The 19,184-nt window shown below is 46.6% G+C and overlaps 1 protein-coding gene across 1 annotated transcript in view; it reads left to right on the top strand.

The window, feature by feature from the left end:
- Positions 1-19,184, top strand: part of MCF2L2 (MCF.2 cell line derived transforming sequence-like 2) — a 306,265-nt gene that overhangs the window by 97,567 nt on the left and 189,514 nt on the right. Inside the window, exons 4-6 of the mRNA XM_038416040.2 lie at positions 8,419-8,533; positions 14,406-14,496; positions 16,414-16,533. Of these exons, the coding sequence (XP_038271968.1) occupies positions 8,419-8,533; positions 14,406-14,496; positions 16,414-16,533 (326 nt within the window). The remainder of the gene's footprint in view (positions 1-8,418; positions 8,534-14,405; positions 14,497-16,413; positions 16,534-19,184) is intronic.

The following is a 19,184-nucleotide window of genomic DNA, read 5'->3' on the forward strand; positions in this document are numbered from 1 at the left end:
CTCCACTCACTACATTCCCCCTCCCTCAGTGGTTTGCTCTCCTCCACCCTCACTCACTTTCACTGGGCTGGGGCAGGGGGTAGGGTGTGGAAGGGGGTGAGTGCTCTAAATGGGGTGTGAGTTCTGGGTTAGGGCCAGACATGAGGGGTTCAGGGTGGGGGAGGGGGCTCTGGGCAGGGAATTGGGGTGTAGGAGGGGACGAGGGCTCCAGCTGGGGGTGCAGGCTCTGGGGTGGGGCCGGGAATGAGGGGTTTGGGGTGCAGGAGGGGGCTCCAGGCTGGGGGGTGGGGCTAAGGGATACGGAATGTGGGAGGGGGCTGCAGGTTGAGGCAGGGGATTGGGGTGTGGGAGGGGTGAGGGCCAGGGATGAGGGGTTCAGGGTGTGTGTGTGGGGGGGGGCCCTGGGCTGGGGCAGGGGAGGTGAGGGCTCTGGGATGGGGGTGCAGGTTCTGGGGTGCAGGAGGGAGCTATGGGTTTGGGGAGGCTCAGAGCTGGGGGTTGGGGTGCAGGAGGGTGTAAGGGGATGAGCAGTTTGGGGTGTGGGGCGGGGCTCAGGCCATTGGGCATGCGGAGCTGGTGCTCAGGATGGAGGCAGTGCACAGACACCTGAGGCTCCCTGCCTAGGAGCCAGACCTGCGGGCCACTTCCGGAGCGCAGTGCGGTGCCCCCGGACAGGTAGGGATTAGCCTGCCTTAGCCCTGCTGCACCGCAGACTGGACCTTTAGAATCATAGAATCATAGAATATCAGGGTTGGAAGGGACCCCAGAAGGCCATCTAGTCCAAACCCCCTGCTCAAAGCAGGACCAAGTCCCAGTTAAATCATCCTAGCCAGGGCTTTGTCAAGCCTGACCTTAAAAACCTCTAAGGAAGGAGATTCTACCACCTCCCTAGGTAACGCATTCCAGTGTTTCACCACCCTCTTAGTGAAAAAGTTTTTCCTAATATCCAATCTAAACCTCCCCCATTGCAACTTGAGACCATTACTCCTCGTTCTGTCATCTGCTACCATTGAGAACAGTCTAGAGCCATCCTCTTTGAAACCCCCTTTCAGGTAGTTGAAAGCAGCTATCAAATCCCCCCTCATTCTTCTCTTCTGCAGACTAAACAATCCCAGCTCCCTCAGCCTCTCCTCATAAGTCATGTGCTCTAGACCCCTAATCATTTTTGTTGCCCTTCGCTGTACTCTTTCCAATTTATCCACATCCTTCTTGTAGTGTGGGGCCCAAAACTGGACACAGTACTCCAGATGAGGCCTCACCAGTGTCGAATAGAGGGGAACGATCACGTCCCTCGATCTGCTCGCTATGCCCCTACTTATACATCCCAAAATGCCATTGGCCTTCTTGGCAACAAGGGCACACTGCTGACTCATATCCAGCTTCTCGTCCACTGTCACCCCTAGGTCCTTTTCCGCAGAACTGCTGCCGAGCCATTCGGTCCCTAGTCTGTAGCGGTGCATTGGATTCTTCCATCCTAAGTGCAGGGGTTGGCCCAGTTTAACGGCCCAGTTGGCAGTGCTGACCGGAGCCGCCAGTGTCCCTTTTCGACCGGGTGTTCCAGTCGAAAACGGGACGCCTGGTCACCCTATGAAGTGTGTTGGATTTCCTATCACATTACCCGTCTTGCTCACAAGATGTCACTATATATTCTCTCTGCAACTAAGCACCCAGTGGTTTGATGCGCTTCAGCCTCATAAGCAAGACCATGAAGAGAATCTGGATCAGTGCAGATTGCAGCAACAATCTGACCAGGGAAAATTCTGATTAATTTTGGATGGTGACATATTCCAGCCCACTGCTGCCTACAGATAAATTGGATGTGATGGAACCAGCAGGGAACTGAGGTTTGCCATCAACAAGGGTTAATGTGAAGTCGGTGGCCTATAAGTAAGTTCAGTGCAGCCCTGATAATAATCACTTTTTCTTGCTGTCTGGCTGGGATCCAGTTTAATAGCTGTGGGACTGTATTCTCCCCTGGCAGGAAGTGTCTACTGGATGAGTTAATACAGTAGGTGGTCTTTTCCATCTGTAACTAAAATGATCCTATGGATTAGAAGAGAACAAAAAGAGGTCAACGTTTGAGAATGTCCTAACAAAGCCACCCCTTTGCCAAGCATCTAGACTGAAAAACTGCTTTTATGCAGAACTCCCGGCGACAGACTTGGGGAGACAAGAGGAAGCATTTGTCAGGCTCTCTGGAGTGGCTCATGACTGTGAGTGCCTACCTCAGGCAGACTGTCAGAAAACAGGGCAGATATCCCAAACTGATGGTGTGTTCTATAATTAGATTTCACTGAGCCAGTCTTACCATGTTTCAGAGTAGCTACCGTGTTAGTCTGTATTCGCAAAAAGAAAAGGAGTACTTGTGGCACCTTAGAGACTAACAAATTTATTAGAGCATAAGCTTTCGTGAGCTACAGCTCACTTCATCGGATGCATTACATTTTTTTGAGTCTTACCATGGAGTCAGACAGTCCCCTTAGACTCTCCAGTCTATCTTGACAGTCAGACAAACTGGACTTTATAATAAAGCTTCGCTTATACCAAAAATCCCATCACATTCAGGTTGCTTCCAGTCCCAAGAGACCAGTCACTTACCCCAGATCAACTGGCACTCTAGATCTTACACCAAAGACAACGCTGGCAGCCAATTTTCTAGTACCTAACTAAAGGTTTATTAGCTAAGAAAAGGAAATGAGAGTTTTCGAGAGGTTAAAGCAGGTAAAATATATGCACAGTAAGTCATAGTTTGTCATTCCAAATGGTGACAGGTTTCAGAGTAGCAGCCGTGTTAGTCTGTATTCGCAAAAAGAAAAGGAGTACTTGTGGCACCTTAGAGACTAACAAATTTATTAGAGCATAAGCTTTCGTGAGCTACAGCTCACTTCATCAGATAGCCATTACCCTCTGATCCCACTGAGAGTTACCAAAAGAAACTACAGCATTTGCTCAAGAAACTCCCTGAAAAAGCACAAGAACAAATCCGCACAGACACACCCCTGGAGCCCCGACCTGGGGTATTCTATCTGCTACCCAAGATCCATAAACCTGGAAATCCTGGACGCCCCATCATCTCAGGCATTGGCACCCTGACAGCAGGATTGTCTGGCTATGTAGACTCCCTCCTCAGGCCCTTCGTTACCAGCACTCCCAGCTATCTTCGAGACACCACCGATTTCCTGAGGAAACTACAGTGCATTGGTGATCTTCCTAAAAACACCATCCTAGCCACTATGGATGTAGAAGCCCTCTACACCAACATTCCACACAAAGATGGACTACAAGCCGTCAGGAACAGTATCCCCGATACTGTCACGGCTAACCTGGTGGCAGAACTTTGTGACTTTGTCCTGACCCATAACTATTTCACATTTGGTGACAATGTATACCTTCAAATCAGCGGCACTGCGATGGGTACCCGCATGGCCCCACAGTATGCCAACCTTTTTATGGCTGACTTAGAACAACGCTTCCTCAGCTCTCGTCCCCTAATGCCCCTACTCTACTTGCGCTACATTGATGACATCTTCATCATATGGACCCATGGAAAAGAAGCTCTTGAGGAATTCCACCATGATTTCAACAATTTCCATCCCACCATCAACCTCAGCCTGGACCAGTCCACACAAGAGATCCACTTCCTGGACACTACGGTGCTAATAAGCGATGGTCACATAAACACCACCCTATATCGGAAACCTACTGACCGCTATTCCTACCTACATGCCTCTAGCTTTCATCCAGATCATACCACTCGATCCATTGTCTACAGCCAAGCGCTACGATATAACCGCATTTGCTCCAACCCCTCAGACAGAGACAAACACCTACAAGATCTCTATCATGCATTCCTACAACTACAATACCCACCTGCTGAAGTGAAGAAACAGATTGACAGAGCCAGAAGAGTACCCAGAAGTCACCTACTACAGGACAGGCCCAACAAAGAAAACAACAGAACGCCACTAGCCATCACCTTCAGCCCCCAACTAAAACCTCTCCAACGCATCATCAAGGATCTACAACCTATCCTGAAGGACGAGCCATCACTCTCTCAGATCTTGGGAGACAGACCAGTCCTTGCTTACAGACAGCCCCCCAATCTGAAGCAAATACTCACCAGCAACCACACACCACACAACAGAACCACTAACCCAGGAACCTATCCTTGCAACAAAGCCCGTTGCCAACTCTGTCCACATATCTATTCAGGGGATACCATCATAGGGCCTAATCACATCAGCCACACTATCAGAGGCTCGTTCACCTGCGCATCTACCAATGTGATATATGTCATCATGTGCCAGCAATGCCCCTCTGCCATGTACATTGGCCAAACTGGACAGTCTCTATGTAAAAGAATGAATGGACACAAATCAGACGTCAAGAATTATAACATTCAAAAACCAGTTGGAGAACACTTCAATCTCTCTGGTCACTCGATCACAGACCTAAGAGTGGCTATACTTCAACAAAAAAGCTTCAAAAACAGACTCCAAGGAGAGACTGCTGAATTGGAATTAATTTGCAAACTGGATACAATTAATTTAGGCTTGAATAGAGACTGGGAATGGATGAGTCATTACACAAAGTAAAACTATTTCCCCATGGTATTTCTCCCTCCCACCCCACCCCCCTCTGTTCCTCTGATATTCTTGTTAGCTGCTGGAATTAGCCTACCTGCTTGTCACCATGAAAGGTTTTCCTCCTTTCCCCCCCCTGCTGTTGGTGATGGCTTATCTTAAGTGATCATTCTCCTTACAGTGTGTATGATAAACCCATTGTTTCATGTTCTCTGTGTGTGTGTATATAAATCTCTCCTCTGTTTTTTCCACCAAATGCATCCGATGAAGTGAGCTGTAGCTCACGAAAGCTTATGCTCTAATAAATTTGTTAGTCTCTAAGGTGCCACAAGTACTCCTTTTCTTTTTGCAAATGGTGACAGTGATCTAATAAATTGCCAGTTTCCCAAAAGTCTTTTCAGGGGATCTCTGCTTTGCATTTAGAAAAGGAGGACTTGTGGCACCTTAGAGACTAACAAATTTATTAGAGCATTAAGCTTTCGCAAGCTACAGCTCACTTTGATATATTTCCCTGTAAGAGTCTAAACAGTCCCGAGATGCAGGATCTTTCCTTGAATCCATACTTACAGCTTCTTCTCACAGAAAAAAGCTGACAATATCTCTACCCACGTGGGCTTTTCCTTTGATGACAGAGAATGAGGAATGCATTTTGAATCTTTAACCTCCGATCATCACACACAACGACCCTGTGCTTTGAAATGATCACTTTTCTGTTAAAAGAAAAGGAGTACTTGTGGCACCTTAGAGACTAACAAATTTATTAGAGCATAAGCTTTCGTGAGCTACAGCTCACTTCATCGGATGCATTCTGTTAAAGTTCTTCGTTTGCATTCCTGAAGGCTTCTTTCTCGTTTTATGGGTTATTTAGTTACAGGGTTAACACAAAGTCAGTGTTTGCTACTGCATTATAAAGGGGATACAGATAAGTGAAAACAATGCATGTAACATCCCTCTAGTTTTTATGAAGTTTAAACACCAAATACGCTCTTATACATTTCACAATCACTTTGATCTATACTGATACACCTGAATTGGCCTGGGGCTATGGCATAAGCTGACACCTGGTCTCACAGTGTTATGTTAATGAAACAGTTAATGTGTTGAGAAGCTGGCCTGGATGGGGATCACTGGTGGGACAAATGAGGGTGCATTCGAACTGAGTCACTTTCTCGTTCAATATTGTCTTAAAGAGGGCCCAATCCTCCACTGGTGTAGTGCATCGCCATGGAAGCCCATGGAATGAGGCTGGTTTATGCTGGCTGAGAATCTGTCCCATAGTTTCAAGTGAAAGTGTGGGGCAAGCTAGGTGAGAAGGACATGGAGCAGGGGCATGTACCTGGCAACCTAGTGGCAAGTAGGGCAGACAGAAATAGCCTGAGCTCTTTCTGAAACTAAACATGATGTAAAAAACAGGATGCTCTCCCCCACCCTGAGGGCAGATCTCTTCCTTCCCCAAACAGAGGAATGAGGTCAAACTTCCTCTCTCTCCAGCATCCGACAGATACCCCTCCACAGCTTGTCCACCATGAAGGGGGCACTCATGGGCAGCGTATGAACCACAGGCTGGGGGAGGCTAGCCCCCAGTCCTGCCCCTTCTGCCCAAGGCCATGCTCCTTCCACACATTCCCACTTCCGGGGGGGGTTCCCCCTCACCCCACAGCTACTGGGCCACACCCCAGGCTAGCCTTCCCTGCCCTGGAGTACCAGAAGGGAGGGCAGCGCAGCCCCAGCCCTGGAGCACCAGGAGGGTGGGCAGTCTGAGCCCCCAGCCCTGGAGCACAGGGAGGGCATGTGGCCCAAGCCCCCAGCACGGGAGGGCGGACGGCATGGTCCCAGCTCAAGCTGGGGCCGCTACCGCAGGGGACTGGATCCTCACCGCCACACATGAAGCAGGAGGGGCGCCCTGGGGGTGGCGCCACACCTGGCAGTTTGGGGAGGCACCGCTTCCCCCAGCCTATGATTTCCGTTGCCCATGAGGACACTGATCCCCTAGATAAAACCTGCTGCATTTTGGGGGCAGGGCCAAGGCAGGATGGGGAAGAGCAAAGAACTTCCTGCTCTCTGTTGCTCACGCCAGTTTCTGGGTGGCGATGTATTAACCGCTGGCTGCAGCTCCCCTCTGTGACTGCCACTGAGCTGCAGCTAAAGACAGCTTGGCTCCTCTAGGGGCCAGACTGCCAAGTTGGGGAGAGAGGGGGCCCTGTAGGGCAGCATGGAGGCAGGAGCTGTGGGAGGATGATGGGGGCTCTTCCACAGAATGCATGGGGTCTGGCAGGCCCTGCCCCCAAAGGGATAATTCCCTGGAAACTCCCCAAGGAGAAGGCCACAGAGTTTACCTTTGGGCAGGAGCGATGTGGAGCACAATCCCTGCTGAGGCAGATCTCTCCTTGTCTCAGGGAGATAGGAAGGAGTGCTGCAGGGTTTAACCCTTTATTGGGTTTGCAGTCAGGACCAAATAGCTGATTTTATCAAGATGGGCAGAGGGAGGGGAGGGACTCACTGAAGATCCTTAGCTACAATTATAGGATGGGACACCTTCAGTAAAAACCCTGAATGTTCTCACTCCCTTACTTATTGCCATCCTGTTTGTCTGTGCTTTCACTTAAGCTCTTATTCCACACCAATTGAAGTCAGTTGAAAGAATCCCATTAACTTTAATGGGTTTTGGATTACATCCTTATTCCTCCGCACAGCTGCAGAGCTGCTAATCCGGAAAACGGGTTTGGGGACTGACCTGGGGATTCATGCTTTGTGCAGTGGACACTAGGCCCATCAGAAGAGTAACAAGCCTGATTGCTAAGTTACTATCCTACGCTATAAAAAGAAAAGGAGTCAGCTTTTGTGAGCTACAGCTCACTTCATCTGATGAAGTGAGCTGTAGCTCACGAAAGCTTATGCTCAGATAAATTTGTTAGTCTCTAAGGTGCCACAAGTCCTCCTTTCCTTTTTGCGAATACAAACTTAACACGGCTGCTACTCTGAAACCTATCCTACGCTATGTACGTTACTATATTAGTGGCTTAATTCCCCATTGAGCTGAGTAATGTAACAAGAAAAGCAAAGATGGACATGAGCCACAAAGCTGAGATCTCCACCCAGACTTCCCTAAAATTTGGGGGGAGGTTGGATCCTGGGTTTGGATCAGCCCATCCTAGAGACGGGAGCCAGGCATGAAGTGGGACCTGGAGGTTCCTCAGGCAGGCCTGGGCCTGTAGTAGGAGGGGTGTGTGTGTGTGTTGATTGAACAGTTAATAAAGGGATGGATATAGTAAACAAAACTAGTCGATTAGTTTAAAGCACCCCTCTTTGAGTATTTTTGTGAATGAAAGCCCCAAAGCTTGGTTTGTTCCTGGAATTTTATTATTCAAATATTATTTAATATTTAGCATTCTGAGGCCCTAGTCAGGTTCAGCATCCACATCACATTATTGTAGGTACTGCACAAATACGTAGGGAGACCCCAAGGAGCTTACAGTCACCAACCAAGACTGCAGGTATCTGTGAATCCTGAAAACTTCACAAATGACCACTTGAAACAGAGGCAGAGCAGTGAAGTGACTTGACCAAGGTCACACAACCATTCAGTGGCAGAGCCAGGAACAGACCCCATGGGCCAGATTCTAAGATGGTGTAAATTGGCATAATGGAGCTACATTGATTTATACAAACTGTGAATCTGTCCCCAGATCTCCTGTATCCCAGTCTGGAGCCTTATCCACAGGATCACACCTCTTCTCAGTGAGGAACATGCTAATGTTTCATGACACACTGTGCATTGGCTGATCCTCTGTTCTCAGGACGTTTCTAACCTCTTGAAAACTTCTCTTATTTGCAGGAGGCAGAGGGAAGGACGGGGCACCCATTATAACTTTCCCAGAGTATGCGGGGTTCAGCGATATACCCGACGAGGATTTTCTGAACGTTGTCACGTATTTAACCAGCATTCCCAGGTGAGCCAAAGCACAAAGGCCTGCTGTCTCCCTGCAGTTTCACTTCCCGAGTGGATCATTGCTTTACTTTGTGTTCACTGTTTTAGAACTTCTGAGAGGTTGCAGTCTGGTGGCCCTGCAGAACCAGGGCCGCTAGTCATCCAGCATGGAATTCACCTCTGTGCAAAAGACTCATTCCTCAAATCCTCAAATGTGTACTCATTTACTTTGGAGGCAAGTTTGATATTACCTGTCATGTACTGTATGCTTTAAATCTCTCTTTCAAATGAATCAGTCTGTCCAGTGCACTTCTATGACATGGGAGGTAGAAGTATTAAGAAAGTCCAGTGTGAGCTTTTCTTAACCACCTTTTTGAGAGTGGGGAACTGTTTACTGGATGTTCTGCCCATGTAAATACTATTATTTTGCCTCATTTTCTTCCTCAAACTCCTGATTTCCTGCCCTCATCGCTAAATGCCAAGTGCTACTGACACCTTACGCAGGTTTCTATTTGTGTATACTAAATTGAAATGATATCATTTGGTGACACTGTCTCTATTTCCCTTGCTAAGTTAAGACTCTCAATCTGCCTCCGGTTTACTACAAATAAGAAATATATTGTCGACATACCCTAAGAAATACAAGTATCATTGTATTATTTCGCTGAAGACAGATGATATCGTCCTGAACACTGAGGTTAAATGCAAGGTTATACAGCATGTGTCTGACTCTATGCCACGGCCCACATGCCTTTACTCTGCTCTGCTTTCCCTACAGCATTTGGTTTCTAATTTTCCCCACCTCCCCCCTTTTCTTCCTCTTCTGGATCATGCTAACTTACCAGTCTTCTCCATTTTCACCCCTGTTTCTTCTCACACAGTGTAAACAGGACATGGAGGCAAATGATCTACATCACAGTCACTAGCTAAACAGAACACTGGGTGGCCTGATTCTCATTTACACTAATGGGTGTAAATTACAATTACACTCACGTTTATAGAAATCCTTTACTGAATTTCCCAAACCAGCTCCTATTTAGGTAATGGCACAATTCAGTATGTGTGACCTGCGAGCTTTCTTGTAGAAATATGGCAATCGCAATTTTCATTCATTGCTATCTGCTTTGTCTCTCATTTCTGTCAGTCTAAGCAGGACTGCTTAATAAACTGTTTTATTCCAACATCAGCATTTTGGTAACTTCCCCAAAGACAGGTCCACTTTTCAAACATTTTGTTATAAATCACGCGTTTCAGTGGAGTTACCCCAGATATGAATTTGGCTCTGTGTGTCAAGTTAGAACTATTGGTGCCTGAAGGATGTACAGTTATTGTAAGCTGGCTAAGTGAAGCTAAACTGGGAAGACAGAATGTGATGCTGATGGCAATGATATATTGTCTCTGTTTCTTTGGGATAGAGCCATTTGATTTCTCTGAAATAACATCCTGATACATTGCTTTAGCACATCTTTCTAGGCAGAAAAATATAGAGCACTTTGCAGGGCTAGATTTTCTAAGGGCCTCTAAAAATGTACATATTGAGAGGAGAATATCCTTAATTTCTTAGTAACGCAAGTTGCATTGACTTAAATGCCAAAATCTCAGTGTTTTATTAATAGACCTGTTATACATATCAGTACTGGTTAGAATAACACATTATAAATAATACTGATTGTGAGTTATGGCATTGTTTTAATTGCATAATTATTCACAAATAAACATTTTAGTTATTTGAGCTGCTCTGGTAAACAAAGGACGGCCATACTGGGCCATAATGGTCCATCTAACCCAGTATCCTGTCTTGTGACAGTAGTCAGTACCAGGTGCTTCAGATGGAATGAACAGAACAGGGCAATTATTGAGTGATCCATCCCCTGTTGTCCAGTCCCAGCCTCTGGCAGGGGAAGGTTTAGGAAAACCCAGAACATGGAGTTGCGTCACTGACCATCTTGGATGATAGCCATTGATGGACCTATGCTCCGTGAACTTGAAACCAGTAAGACTTTTGACCTTGACAACATCCCATGGCAATGAGTTCCACAGGTTAATTGTATTGTGTGTGCAGAAACACTTCCTTTTGTTTATTTTAAACCTGCTCCCTATTAATTTTATTGGGTGACTCCTGGTTCTTGTGTTATGTGAAGGGGTAAATAACACTTCCTTATTAAAGGGTGGTGAAGCACTGGAATGGGTTACCTAGGGAGGTGGTGGAATCTCCCTCTTTAGAGGTTTTTAAGGCCTGGCTTGACAAAGCCTTGGCTGGGTTGATTTAGTTGGAGTTGGCCCTGCTTTGAGTAGGGGGTTGGACTAGATGACCTCCTGAGGTCTCTTCCAACCCTGATATTCTATGATTCTGTTCACTTTCTCCACACCTTTCATGATTTTATAAAGCTCTACCATATTCCCCCGAGTCATCTCTTTTCTAAATTGAGCAGTCCCAATCCTCCTCATATATGTGTGTCCAACACTGGTCCTCTTCTCTCAGTCTGAACAGAGGGACCTAAACATCATAAGAGCCTTCTTGTATTTACTCGTTTCAATTTTCATTTCAAAAACTGATGGAGAAAGAACTAGGCTCCATTCCTTAGAAGACTGAGTCCGTATGTGTCCACGTTTGAAATGAATGAATATCTGAGGCTGCCGGGGTTGTTTTGGTGAGCATTGTGTTTTGACAGCATTTAGCAGCAGAAACATCAAATGTCTGCATTTCAGATTAGCCTCAGCCTGGGTGTTTGTTTTCAGACAAATTTAAAATGTCTGTTAATGAATATTGGCTTATCTTTAACAAACCACGTAGCTGGTCTACTAAATGGATCTGGGATGGATCAATAAGGGTCAATTTATAGATATCTTAATCACTAGGCCAGTGGATTGTATCCAGCCTAAGTCAGCTAAATTTTGTTATCGTCTTCACAGTGCCCCTTTATAATGAAAGAGAAGGACTTCAACTTGTTCAGTTTGCAGCTTCCATGTATTAGCTTTGTGTATGTCAGTGAGTCTGCGATGGTGCCCTCGAGTGGCAGAATAATAAAGGACCAAGCTACTGCAGCAAGCTAAGGAAGATCTTTCTACACATGTTCCAGTAGAGGTCTGTGGTTTTCTAAGCTGAAAGATCAGTTCTGGCCCCTAGATGTGTGTGAGATCAATAAGTAATTGCATATGTTCTGTGCAGCACCTAGATGGGTTGCACTGAGCAATTATTTGGGGATTTGTTTCCTTTCCACAGTGACATTAGTGTTTCTCCACATGCCACTAAACAAAGGAGAAAAAATTAATGTGCATTAAACACACAAAGGAGGAAGTAATTAAAATCATGTGAAAAGACCTTTCCACAGGTCGAGTGTGTTGCAGTGTTTCTAATTCAAGCAGAAATTGTGCTAATGAGGATATTCTATGAACAATGCTGCTGAAGGGGCCTCTTCTCCTGCTGTAGTGTCAGATGTATCCCTGGAAACCTTCCCTTACCTGAAGTTACTATAACTTTCCAAACTTTTTTGTTGGCCTTGTCACTCCCCACATGCTCACCTCCAACTTCTCCCTTTCCGCTGTGGAGGCGTTCAATACGCTCAGGCCAGAGAGCTTGCCGGATGTTAGTACTGTAACCCAGTTTCCTGGCTTTCCATCTATGGTGCAGCAGCATCAATCATTGTGGCAGAGAGACTGAGTCAAACCACACATCCTTGCACCTCTCCATCTGATCTGACAGGGTGCCCGTGCATAGACATATGCGTACGTAGCGTTCCAGCTAGAAGTTGATAAATGATTTGCCCAAATGTATCGGGACTGACTGACAAACTGTTACAGGGGTTTCTAGACCCAGTTGGCTGAAGGGTTTGGTAAGATCAAACAGCATCAGTGCCCAGATCTGTGGTTAGTTCCCCCACACGCCTTCCTGTAACAGTTTAACAACAAAGAAAATGTCAGCGGTGCTTCTCTTCTGCTCTAAAGCAAATGCACACCAGAATCTTTCTTGAAAGACTTGGCTAGCTACTGACAAGAAACAATTGGGAAATATTTTTATTGCATGTGAGAGGCAAGAGGTACCTCAATAATTGCTACAGCCACTCCCTTCCTCTGCATTAATAGATGTTCAGACTGTTCATTGACTTATTTAAAGAGAAAAGAAAACCTTGCCATTTTTAAAAAAAAAGTTTTCTGGCCTTTGAATGCCCTAATTCTCATCAGAGGATAGCAGTAAAAGCAATTGATCTGGGGGACGAGGTCGCTCAGGGATCCTTTCTGGGGTTTAGTATTAATCCTAGCGATGATCACTTATACAACATCATAACTATGCATGGCACTTTTGCTTCCAGACTGCTGGCTTGCATCCTGCACTGGATAGGTTATGGTTCAAAATCATTACCATCCAATGGCTCTTTGAAATAACTTGAATTATTTTTGCAATTATATGACGGAGGTGGGGTGGTGGTAAGTCAGGCCATCATAAAACCACCCCACAAGACTGGCCCCTGTAACCTGCCTCCTGCCCATCGCTCCCTGATTCCCTGAGGGAGCCACACAGTGCCAGCAGAGCAGGGTGGGAGCAGCCTTTGGGCTCTCCAGAGCATGGATCATGCAAGGGGGAATCAGATGAGCCCTGCACTTGTGCAAGGGCCAGGCAGCATTTGGCCATTTGATGGAAATGTTCTTTGGAGCAGGATAATAAGCTCTTTCTCTTCCCATTTGTCCTAGCTCAAATCGCTAACAACACATGTACCCGTTCATGCCTATGAGTGGTCTCGTCAGGTCATGATCTCTCCAGGGCTCAACTGAAGCATGCTGGTGTGAGGAAACTTTCACTTCCGCCTCCCATGCTGTGCTCAGTCTTGGACTAGACGAGAAGATTTCAGTCTCTGGCACAAATGTATCTGGCACCTTTCCCCAGTAAAACAAATTAATTGACTCCAAGTGTGTGTGGGGGTGTGACTGGTGGAATCTGAGTGGCACCTTTAATATTGAGCCATTCCTTGGAGCACATTATTGACTAGATTGTAAGCAGCTACCTTGTTTGTTTCAGTCCTGTCTGGTTTGGGCCCCAGATCGGTCGTGATTCTTCAGTAAGACTGTTGGCTTGTGACAAGGGGGGGAGTGCTGCCTATGCATTGCAGGGGAAACTCGCTCACCCACTGAAAAATCTCCACACTGCTCAAGGAGTCCCTGAGCTCTCTTGGCCGGCAGGGTCAGAGTAGCAGCCCCCCAGGAATACAGGGCGAGCCTGCACCTCACAAAGGGGGCGCCGTGCTGGCCCTGAATAGGCAGATCTGCAATTCCACGCATTTAGTAGCTCAGCACCTGCTTGTAGGGACTGTAGCCACAATTCTAGCCCGTATGCTGACATAACATCCGTTGAGTGGCTTGCAGCCCCATGGCCTGCCTGTGAGTTGGGTGGGTGTGAGACTCCAATCTCCTTAACTCCTGCTTTGTCCCCCTAATTATTTGAGCATCCTGAGGGGAAGGGTAAATTCCACTCCTTGTGAGAGATAAGTGCACTTGTCAGTCATCAGCATCTTAGGAAAATGATGCAAAATGCCTAAGAGTGAGGACAGGTATCGAATAACTTGAATTATTTTGCAAAGCAAGATCTGTCCTTCCACTTCAGTCCCAGTACAAAGCAATATGTGATCCTAAACTGTTCACATCACAGAATTTTGGCAGCCAGTAGCAAGTCAGTCAAGAGATATAATGGATAAAATATTCATGTTTTGTGGAGGCTGCTAACCTGGTGCTGGAAAGAGGAAATTTGCTGGCTTGCCTGCCGATTATTCATGCTCTCTGCTGTACATTGTGTTTTAATCATGGGCTTGGACTATGACACAGAGGGGGCTGGGTTGTGCTGAAGCACAGTTACATGGTCTAACTCCATGTAACCCGGCATCCCTGTTTCATCTGTTTTGCAGTCTGGAGGCTGCCAGTATTGGATTCATCATCGTTATAGACAGACGACGGGACAAATGGAGTGCAGTAAAGGCATCCCTGACACGGATAGCAGTAAGTGCCCGGCGTTTGTGTTTACTTTTTGCTTTCCAGAAATTAGAACTCTCCGCTGCCCCTTCAGTACAGTGGACAATCTCCTGCACACCTTTTTAGCTGTTCATGCAGCATCTTCCCCACCTTGGAGATCTGTGCCAAACTCGCACGTTAACCGGCAGAGGCAGTTTAGCCTGTAATAATGAATGCGGCCGCCTTGCGTCCTGCTAAATTAGAATGCGAGGCCGTTCACTGGGATGACGGTGTGACAAATTGTAATGATTTAAAGTGGGCTGCTCAAGATGAAAGAGGTAACGGATCGTCCCTGTGGTACATAGTGTGGTAGTGGGAATGGCAAAGGGGCCCACTGGAGACGTCTCTAACGGCTCATGTTTTTTTGACAGCAGATCTGATAGAAACTCTTTAATTCTGCTTCTGCTTTCACTTGAGAGGGTCAGATTTAAGAAAGTGGTTGCTAGCACTGACAAGAGTAGCAGATGAATATACGTATTTTATATAACATGCACTGTATACTGACTGGCATGCTTCTGTGCAATACTTAATTCTAACTCCTTTAGAATTAGAGTTTAGACTAGCTGGATGTCTGAGTTTGATTTAAGTTAATTCCTGGGGATGCAGAATCTTGAACAGATTTTTTCCATTCCTTGCTATGTTCAGCTGCCCCCACGGTCCCCGGAGGACCATGTGACACAGACAAATGTCATAGGCTGGTTGTTGTGAACATCACCACATGTCTGGGGAAGGTGTTGTGTGCCTATCTGAACAAACTCTGGGGGATAAATAAAAGCTTTTCAAGATATGAAGGGTAAATCTGGTCTTGTAATGTGCATATGTCACCCTCCATCTATACTGCAAGGTTTCTCTATCTGTGGGCCAAAGCTGGGTCACCAGAATGTATCAAAGGTTTGCACGGGAAGCCTGGGTTTGTGTCAAGTCTGTCCCTGAGGGGTGGGAGGCTCTGGGGAGGTGAGGTGAGGTCCAGAGACCCTGGGAAGGATTTGCAGAGCCTGCCCACACTTACCCCACAGCAGTAGCGCCAGTCCTGAGGGGTGGCTGGGCTTGGCTCTCTGCTCTGGGCATTGCAACCTGGTGTACAGGGTGGCAGCAGTTTGGACCAGCTGCCCCTCAATCATGATGATGGGGTGGGGGTGTCAGCTGAGTGGCCAAGGCATTATGCAACTCACACAGATTTGGCCTGGCTAGCCCCCAGTCAGGTGGGCTGGGCCAAACCTGAGTGGTGCTGTGACCCTGGAGGTCAAGCCCAGCAGGACAGGAGCAGCCACTGGTACGCACCATGTACTTATTGCATTAGTGTGTGTTATTTATTGTCGGTAAGAAATATTTAGTAAGCCAGATTTTTTTGTACTAAAGCGATTTACTGGGTTGCAACAGGCCATCTAGGTTTGCAAATGGACCCTAAGCCCAGAAAGATTGAGAATCACTGTGGTACTAAATGGAATGCCAGCCCTGCTCAAAAGTGTGTGACTATGTCGCTCTCTAGTGGCTGCAGCCTAAAGAGGAGAGAAGCCCTGATGTTATCGTAGCTTAAGGGAGATTCTCCTTTAGATCAAGTGGCCTGTAAAGGTCTGTGTTCTTTGATGCAGATGATTTTGAGTTGTGTCCCCACTATCTGCCCATTTGGTAATATCTAGTTGTGCTGCTTGATCCAAAGCCCACTGAAGCCAGTGGGAGTCGCTCCATTGACTTCAGTCGGCGATGGGCCAGGAGCATGGTGAACGGAACAGATGACAGACATGCAGTCTGGGGAGCTCCAGAATCATCACATCCCCCCTCCTCCCACTTTTGCTTGCTTCCTGAGGAATTTCTGAGTCAGAAGGTAACCAAAATGTCCCTGGGCTCCTTTATGGGCGTGAGGTTTAATTGCTATGCCCTATAACACTTTTATGCTCTTTCCAGGGAGCATTTCCAGGGAACCTGCAGCTGGTGTTTGTCCTGAGGCCCTCCCGCTTTATTCAAAGGACAATCGCTGACATTGGCATTAAACTCTATCGAGATGACTTTAAAATGAAGGTACCGGTAAGCATGCACTTTTTGTCCCGTTTTCTCTTTATTTCTATGTCTTCTGTTGCTGAGTGTCAGCCAACTTCTCTTTTAACCCTGTTGTTACAGTTTAATTGCGCTGGCAATCAGGGCTCCACACACCAACAAGCAGGCCTGAGCGTATGTCAATTATTAAAAGCCCCAGAAGAAACTCAGTCAAGATCAAACAAGCCATGATGTGGGAAGGGTGTTTCAAATTAACCCCGTTGTCTTGATCAAATGGTTTCTTTGTTCCCTTTGTTTGTGTCAGGGATAGATTCACATATTGGGGAAGGGAGGGTAAATGAGTTGTAACCTTTTCATTGGTTTGTTTAAATAGTGTTTGTTGATTCTGCTACCGTCAGTCACGATAATACCAATAAGTTAATCATGAGAAGCCATGGGAGCTGCCATAAGATGATAAATGGACATGACTTCACATCAAAGTGCAGTCTTGCTCTGAAATGAGACTGTGTAGAAATAACACCCTTTTCCTTCATGGAGCTGCTCCCAGAGTGAATTCAGAATCATCGTCTCACTCAAGTAATGAGAACTAATTTTTAGTTCTGCAGAGCTAATGCAGCTGAGAGGGAGTAAGCTGCGTTCTGTTCTATCACATGGATCACCCACAGATCTGTGTACGTTCCAGCAGGTTTTACTTGGGCAAACCAACTGAAGACAGTGGGGTTGCAAATGTGTCACCCAGAGCCTGATTTGACCTGTAGAACCTTTATTACAGGTCACGATGTGTGAGAAGGAAAGAAACCAGCTTGACTCTCAGATCCCAGGCAGAGTTTGCAGAGCTGCCAGCTACAACAATCGTTGTCTGTGCACTTATAAATGGAGAACATTTGATTCAGAAATCCTTGATAATGAATCAACCTGGAAGGCCACAATATCATTGTTATGGAATCACTTTTCACAGCAGACCCAGGATTTCAGTTTTGTTGCCATTAAGTCATAAATGCCAGTGACCTTGTATATTAAGTCAGGTAAAAGATATTGATGGCACCATCAGCAAAGCAGTCCATCATCTTAAAACCCTTTTAAAATCTCCTGTCCTGATAAATACTCTTGTACTGTTTTACAAGTGCTCATTTATAAAAGCAAGTACTACAAAAATGGTCCAGATACTGGGTGATTGGGGTGAATACTGTAGAATAGTTTGGTTTTTTTTCCTAGAAGGGTATCAAGAGATGCCTCCTTGTGGCTGCATGCAGTACTGCAGGCCCTTCCCCACTCCTGGTGCCCTCGGGCGCATTTCAGTGGCTTAGCCTTCCAGCAAAGGTCATGGAGTCAAATAAGCTCCTTTTGGGTAGCAAAGAGTTCAGCAAGAATCTATCTGCCCACACCAGGGTCTTCAGCCCTGGCTGTGTGCCCTTGAAATTCAGGCCTTTGCTCGGGCTTCCAAATGAGCCCTTTTCCCTTCTCAGGGTGTGGGTTGGGCCTGTTCCCCGCCCCCCTTCTCTGAGTTTATGCCACTTTGCTGGTGTGGGAACCTGGGCCTGCCCACTACTCTGGGTTCCAACTCAAGGACCCTATACCCAGCAGCTACATACTGCTCAATTCAGTTCATTGCTTCTACTTCCCTTGGCTTCTTCCCACCTGGCCCCTTTATCCTTCACCCTTAGCTCAGGGCCACGATTCCCAGCTCCCTCTCTACCTGCAAACCCAGCTATACAAGTGTAGCCAGAGATAACCCTGGCTAATTCACAGGCTCCTTTGGCTGGAGAGGAGCATCCTTCCCTGCTCCTCTGGTCTCAGCCAGGGACTGTCCTGCTATCTATGGCCCTGCAGCTTCTTTTATCGGAGTCGGCTGGGCACTGATTGGCTGTCACTAGCCCATGGACAACCCTCTCTGTGTAGTTTCCGAGATGCCTGCTTCAGCGAGTCCTCTCTAGGCAGGCCTGGAGGACCAACCTTCACTGCTCCTTTCCTGACACATTGTTGTTTCCTGGGACGGGTGTAGTCAGAGTGTGGGGGTCTCCTTTAAGGCGCTGTGAAGGCCAGCTGGACCCCGTCACAACGGGTTATTATATTTCCCCTGAAGCAGTACTTTCCCATAGGTCTTCTCATCCACTAACAATTTGTCAGAGCCCCTGTTGTGTTTGCATGCCATTCTATCTGTTTATAATGACTCTTGGGCTCCCAGCACTGCCCACAACCCAAGCCATGTTTATTCATCTCCTTCATTGTATGTTAAATGTGTATAGTTGGGGTGGGGTGTGTGGAGTATAGTATAATGTGATGCACGTAGTCAATTCTGTGCCAGCTCTGGAGTTTACATATTAAGCCATTTTGCCTAAGCTTCTTTCAGATTTGTTCCTAATTGTGTATTTGCCTTTGGATAGGGGGCCTCTTCTAAATAAAATGTATGATAGTTGTTATTATTTCATATTGTTTTAATTCATATTCTGTACACCGCTGAACCCACTAAGTAAATAATAATGATTTTACAGGGAGCTTTCATCATGATTTTATTTAATTGTTTTACACGGGACTTTTGGTTTAAATTGATTGGCAAAAGAACCCACCTTGTCACCATTAATTGCTAGGTCTGGTTCATAGCTCAGTGTTTGGGCCCGATTGCATAGTGGCAAAAGTCCACTGACCTCATTATGAGCAGGAGCAGAACAGTTATTGCTCAT

Source organism: Dermochelys coriacea, chromosome 9 (genome assembly GCF_009764565.3).
Source record: "Dermochelys coriacea isolate rDerCor1 chromosome 9, rDerCor1.pri.v4, whole genome shotgun sequence".
Lineage (NCBI taxonomy): Eukaryota > Metazoa > Chordata > Testudines > Dermochelyidae > Dermochelys > Dermochelys coriacea.